At 45.3% G+C, this 6262-nt stretch overlaps 1 protein-coding gene across 1 annotated transcript; it reads right to left on the bottom strand.

The window, feature by feature from the left end:
- Window positions 1-1308: 1308 nt before the first annotated feature.
- LOC133055887 (C-C motif chemokine 3) lies at window positions 1309-3268 on the bottom strand. Its single transcript, XM_061140975.1, has 3 exons — window positions 3069-3268; window positions 2125-2239; window positions 1309-1833 (listed from the first exon to the last, which is right to left on the bottom strand). The coding sequence occupies exons 1-3, from the start codon at window positions 3142-3144 to the stop codon at window positions 1743-1745; spliced, it is 282 nt and encodes a 93-aa protein (XP_060996958.1). The 5' UTR covers window positions 3145-3268; the 3' UTR covers window positions 1309-1742.
- Between the last annotated feature and the right edge of the window lie 2994 nt (window positions 3269-6262).

Here is a 6262-nt window from a genome sequence, read left to right as displayed (position 1 = left end):
TGTACTACAGACACTCTTCTTAATGGTATCCATTAATGTACATTATCATTTGATACATAAAATACTCACAATTTCAGTGTTCTGGAAATGTGTCTCCAGAGTGTTAACTGAAAAAAATGCACAATCTAAAAGTCGAGAGTTAAGATTTATTGGTGGACAAAACTGAGCACTGAAGCCAAGGACGCAGTATCTCAGGTAACTTGGAGAGGCTGCTCTGTAGAGGCAAGGTGAGGAGCCAGGGTATACATAAAGGAGGTTTTTGCAACAAAGACCAGGTAGCTGGGACATCCAAAGATTACTGCTACTTAAAGAAAACCAGATATCTCAAGTTAAGGAATTTAGTCCTTTTGTATGTATGGGGAGAGGCAAGAGGGTGGGATCACTGAAATCATTCCTTTGATGTACACCTCCACTGTCTGAGTCACTTCAAGGTGAACTTTTGGGGTGACTGTAGTGGTTGACGGCTAGATGCTGGGCATCCTGTTTCTATCCTGAGTTCCCTCAGGGCTCACTGTCAGGGCAGCGGCAATGTGATGGCTTGATGGCTGCAGCATCCTTCCTTTATTGATATGGCAGTCACCGTTGTTCAATCACAACTGTCAAACAGAGTAGCTCTATGGTATGTAGCTCCCCTCTTCATCTTTCCCAACTTCCCTCCATTTCCCATCTTCCTATTCTTTAACTGACTATGTCTTTCAGCCAGTGATTCTTTTTTTAAAACTAATTTTTAATTGGAGTATAGTTGATTTACAATGCTGTGTTCGTTTCTGCTGTATAGCAAAGTGAATCAGCCATACATATACACATATCCAGGTTTCCCAGGTGGTGCTAGCCGTAAAGAATCTGCCTGCGATGCAGGAGCTACAGAAGATGCAGGTTCGATCCCTGGGTCAGGAAGATTCCCCTGGAGGAGGGCATGGCAACCAACTCCAGTATTCTTGCCTGGACAATCCCATGCACAGAGGAGCCTGATGGGCCCATAGGGTTGCAAAGAGTCAAATACAGGTCATTACAGAGCACAAAATAAAAGTTTGTTATGCTATACAGTAGGATCTTACTAGTTATCTTTTACATATAGTAGTATGCATTTATCAATACCAATCTCCCAATTTATCCCCTACCCCTTTCCTCCTTGGTAATCATGTTTGTTTTCTGTATCTGTGACTCAGTTCATGCTTTGTAAGTAGGTAATGTGTACCACAGTTTTTAGATTCCATATATAAATGATATCATTTGATGTTTGTCTTTCAGAGAAAGTCAATCAGTGATTCTGATTTGCCAGAGAAACAAAACCAAACTCGAAGCTAGTTTACTTTCCAAAAGAGCATCTTTATTATTTTGCTGGGCTGAAAACGACACTGAAGAGAAACATCAAGTACACAGAGTCAGTCTGGCGGCATTGGCTCCGTCTCCGCCTGGAACAAGCTGGCGACCGTCCCTCCACTGTCCCCGCAGCGCAAGGGGAGGGGGAGGGGAAAGCCAGTGAAAAGGTATCTCGGGACCTCTGGGAGCAAACAGTCCCAGACCCCAGTGGGGCATTGAAATTAAATTACAAAACTAAATAGTATCTATAAATAAGTTGCAATTTAAGTTAGGGACGGGTCCCAGAGTGTGGCTGTTTGACAACAACCAGCACACAGGAGAGGTAGCTACGGAGGCTGCAGGGGTGCCCCCAAGGCTCAGACCCCTGCTGCCCAGTCGGGGCCCTGAGGTCACTGGGCTCCTCAAAGCTTCCAGGCCACTCAGAGATTCAGTTCCGGGTCGGTGATGTATTTCTGGACCCAGTCCTCGTTGGGGTCAGCGCAGAGCTCCCGGCCTCTTTTGGTTTGGAAGCTGTGGAGAGGAGTGGAAGGGTCACACGCTGCGGAATGCAGCGGAGGGGAGATCCTGGGGGCCCCCCACCCCCAATTCCCTGTCCTGAGCAGCTCAGCCCTCCCAGACTCCGTCAGCCTGGCCAGGTCAGGTCACTCCTCAGAGATGCAGGTGCTACCTATTTGATAAGCCCTCGAGGGCTGGGCCTTCCACGATGGCTCCCTTGGCCTGTCTGTGCCTTTGGGTGCTGACCCCTGCCCCGACTCCAAATCCCCCATCTCCCTAGAGCCGGGCAGGAAGGCTGGCACTTACATGACGCCAGGCTTGGAGCACTGGCTGCTGGTCTCATAATAGTCGGCTACGAATTTGCGAGGAAGCTGCCGGGCGGTATAGGAGAAGCAGCAGGCCGTTGGGGTGTCAGCGCCAACTGTGGAGGAAGGGACAGAATGAGCCTGAGTCATAGTTCAGATGAAAAGGCGAGACCCATGATCTGTGAGCGGGTGACGAAGACTCACAGCGAGGGAGACAGCCCGTCTCAGGGTGCAGACTGGGAGACCCGTCAGTGGGAGGCGCTGGGGGTTTTTGCCTAGAAATTTCCCTGTCTCTGTCCTTTATTTCTGTCTGAACCCTGCTTCCTTTTTGACTTTTCCCTGTGGGCTCTCTCTTATCACATCTCCCTTCAGGAAATTGTGTCTGGGTCAGGAAATCATTTAGCCTTTGGCTCAGTGGTAAAGAACCCGCCTGCCAATGCAGGAAACACATGAGATGCGAATTCGATCCCTGAGTTGGGAATATCCTCTGGAAAAGGAAATGGCACCCTACTCCGGTATTTTTTTGCCTGGGAAATGCCAGGACAGAGGAGCCTGGTGGGCTACAGTCTACGGGGTCACAAAAGAATCAGACACCACTTAACAACTAAACAAGAAGTCTCAACCCAGCAAGAGAAAAAAGCTTGGCTCTCTCTCATAAGACATCCAAAGGACAAATTCTTGGGGGGACCTAGGAAGGGTTAATGGAAAACTCACACCACTGGGCAGTAACCAGATTTGGACTCTGCCTCTTACAAACTCATTTGTTTGGGTCTCCGTTTTGCCGTCTGTAAAATGGGACTCCCTCACCCTGGCTCTAGATCTGAGGTTCCCTTTAAAAAGATTAAAAATGTTTCATAACCCTTAAAAAGTTCTCTGTTTTCTCTTGGGGGCTCTCAAGGCCACAAAATTGGCGTGCAGACCCCCTCAGCTACCACCCAGACTCACATGGTGCCGAGAAGACCTGGCTGCAGAGGGCCATGGCGCAGAGGAGAACAGCGAGGACAGCTGCGGGCGCCTTCATGGTGCTGCGAGTCGGAGTGTGGGCTTGAGGTCAGTGGAGCCAAGGGGGGACTCGGTGCTTGCTGTTGCCTCTGTCCTTCTGCAGTGGGAGACCATCTCCCTGGCTGTTTATAAAGGCAGCCCTGGCAGATGGGGAAGTGGAATCTGGGGGTGAGGAGGGAAAATTTTAAGCATAGCGGTGCTTTCACGCAGTGTTGCACAACTCGGGGTCCCCGACAACCACAGGGCCTCAGGATATCCAAGAATAGCTTCTCTCAGCCATAAGTGTCAGCCTGTAACGCATGACTTGCTCTGGTTTCATGTGAGGAAATGGTTTCCCCTGTGAGCATCCGGAGAAGGGTATATGACCACCCAGGGCTATTCCTGTCTGGTCCCTGCCTCTAATGAATTCTCCATCCCAGACCTTCCCACAGAACCTAAAGTGCTGTGATTCTTCAGTTGCTCTAACCACACGGATAGATGGTTAGGTGTGATGTTGCCCTGGAAGGGGGCACAAGCCTCCTTTGGATGGAAGGAACTGAATTAAGGAATTCCCGCCAGAGACCAGGAAGCCTGAGGTCATGTTTCTGTCATTCGTCCATTCATCAAACAGTCACCGAATGACCAGGGCCCCTGGGTTAAACGCTAGTTGAAAATCATAAAGAGAAATTAGAGGTGGGTGTTAATATGTCAGGAGCCTAAAAATACTTATGCCCACTAATCTAGAGATCACATTTCTAAGAAAGAGTTCTGAAGAAACAAGCCCAAATACGGAGGTGTCTTCAGAGAGGAAGGTGCTGACCCCAGCGTCACAACTCAAAATAAGGAAATATAAATTTTTCTCTATTAGGGGATGATAAAGTAAGATAGGCTATATCCACTGGAATGTTTCTTTTTAAATCATTAAACTAAAGGAAGTAGCAAAAATATAATCATAACCTCAGTTGTCAAAAAGTAAGATAAAAAATGTACTAATTGTATTAAATGTGCTAATTGTACATTAGTACTAAATGTACACAGAATTATATAAATACATATGTGTACATACACATATATGGTAAATAGTGTAACCAAATATGTGTGTGTGTGGACACATACATATATATGATCTAGGCATGGAAAACATGAAAAGCATTAGAAATAAATTCTCAAAGCATCAGTAGTACTTATAGTTGTGTGATAGATGAATGGATGATTAATTTTGTTTTCCTGTTTTTCTGGAATTTTCTCATTTTTTTGTAGTAAAAATGTATTACCTTCCTAGTGAGCCCACAGATTTATGGACACATTCTGTCTTAAAGCGTTGACAAGACAACCAGTTGGAAAGTAGGTTATTGTTAACTGTTCAACATGAAAGAATTTTTGGATAAATATACTAAGGTTTCTTTTGAATACCTTTGCTAAAATGAAGTCTTGATTTCCATTTCTCTGAATTATTTTGAGGAACATCGTGCTCATGCTAAGTCGCTTCAGTCGTGTCCGACTCTTTGAAGGGGGGTTCTTTACTACAAGCACCACTTGGGAAGCCCTTCAGGAACATAAGTCTGAATTTGGCATCACTTGAGGACCGTAAGTAATGCCAAATTCAGAGCAGTTTTCCTTTCCTATTCTTTTCAACTCATAATTTCAGTGGTGTGAAAGGGTCTACTTTCTCAGCCAGACATATATTTTCTTTTCTGTCCTTTATTATTTCATTATTATTAGTGGGTATAGGCCACGTCTGGTGGCTCAGATGGTAAAGAATCTGTCTGCAACACAGGAGATGCAGGAGACGCAGGTTCGATTCCTGGGTCGAGAAGATCCCTGGAGCAGAGATGACTGAAACAGCCAAGCACACACGCATACACACAAAAGGGATAACTAGTGGGTACTTACTGTACGAACCACATTTTTACATTGAGAAACAGATTTAATTCTTTCCAATGATCTTCTGAAAAATGTTACTGATATAGTTGCTTTACAATATTGGGTTAATTTCTGCTGTATGGCGAAGTGACCCAGTTATACATATGCTGTTCTTTAGCTGCTAAGTTCTGTTCGACTCTTTTGTGATCTCATGGACTATAAGCCCGCCAGGCTCATCTGTCCATGGAAATTCCCAGGCAAGAATACTAGAGTGGGTTGCCATTTTCTTCTTCAGGGGATCTTTCTGACCCAAGGATCAGACCCACGTCTCCTGCTTGGTAGGTAGATTCTTTACCACTGAACCACCTGGTAAGCCCCACTGATACAGACATATATATCATTGTTGTTTAGTCACTCAGTTATGTCCAACTCTTTGCAACCCCATAGACTGTAGCAAGGCAGTCTACCCTGTCCTTCACCATCTCCCAGAACTTGCTCAGACTCGTGTCCATTGACTTGGTGATGCCATCCAACCATCTCATCCTCTGTTGTCCCCTTCTCCTCCTGCCTTCAATCTTTCCCAGCATCAGGGTCTTTTCCAATGAGTCAGTTCTTCACATCAGGTGGCCAAAACTATTGGAGCTTCAGCCTCAGCATCAGTCCCTCCAATGAATATTCAGGATTGATTTCCTTTAGAATTGACTAGTTTGATCTCCTCACTGTCCAAGGGACTCTCAAGAGTCTTCTCCAACACCAAAATTGAAAAGCATCAATTCTTCAGTGCTCAGCCTTATTTATGGTCCAACTCTCACATCCATATATGACTACTGGAAAAACCATAGCTTTGACTATACAGACCTTTGTCAGCAAAGCAACGTCTCTGCTTTTTAGTATGCTATCTAAGTCTGTGATAGCTTTTCTTCCAAGGAGCAAGCATCTTTTAATTTCATGGCTGTAGTCACCATCCGAAGTGATTTTGGAGCCCCTCCCCCCTCCAATAAAGTCTGTCACTATTTCCATTGTTTCCCCATCTATTTGCCATGAAGCCACGATCTTAGTTTTTTGAATGCTGAGTTTTAAGCCAGATTTTTCACTCTCCTCTTCCACTTGCATTAAGGGGCTCTTTAGTTCTTCTTCACTTTCTGCCATAAAGGTGGTGTCATCTGCATATCCAAGGTTATTGATATTTCTCTCAGCAATCTTGATTCCAGCTTGTGCTTCATCCAGCCCAGCATTTCACCTGATGTACTTTGCATCTAAGTTAAATAAGCAGGGTGACTATATATATACTTGAC

This window comes from Dama dama, chromosome 5, assembly GCF_033118175.1.
Source record: "Dama dama isolate Ldn47 chromosome 5, ASM3311817v1, whole genome shotgun sequence".
NCBI lineage: Eukaryota > Metazoa > Chordata > Mammalia > Artiodactyla > Cervidae > Dama > Dama dama.
This window is presented reverse-complemented; position numbering and strand designations above follow the sequence as displayed.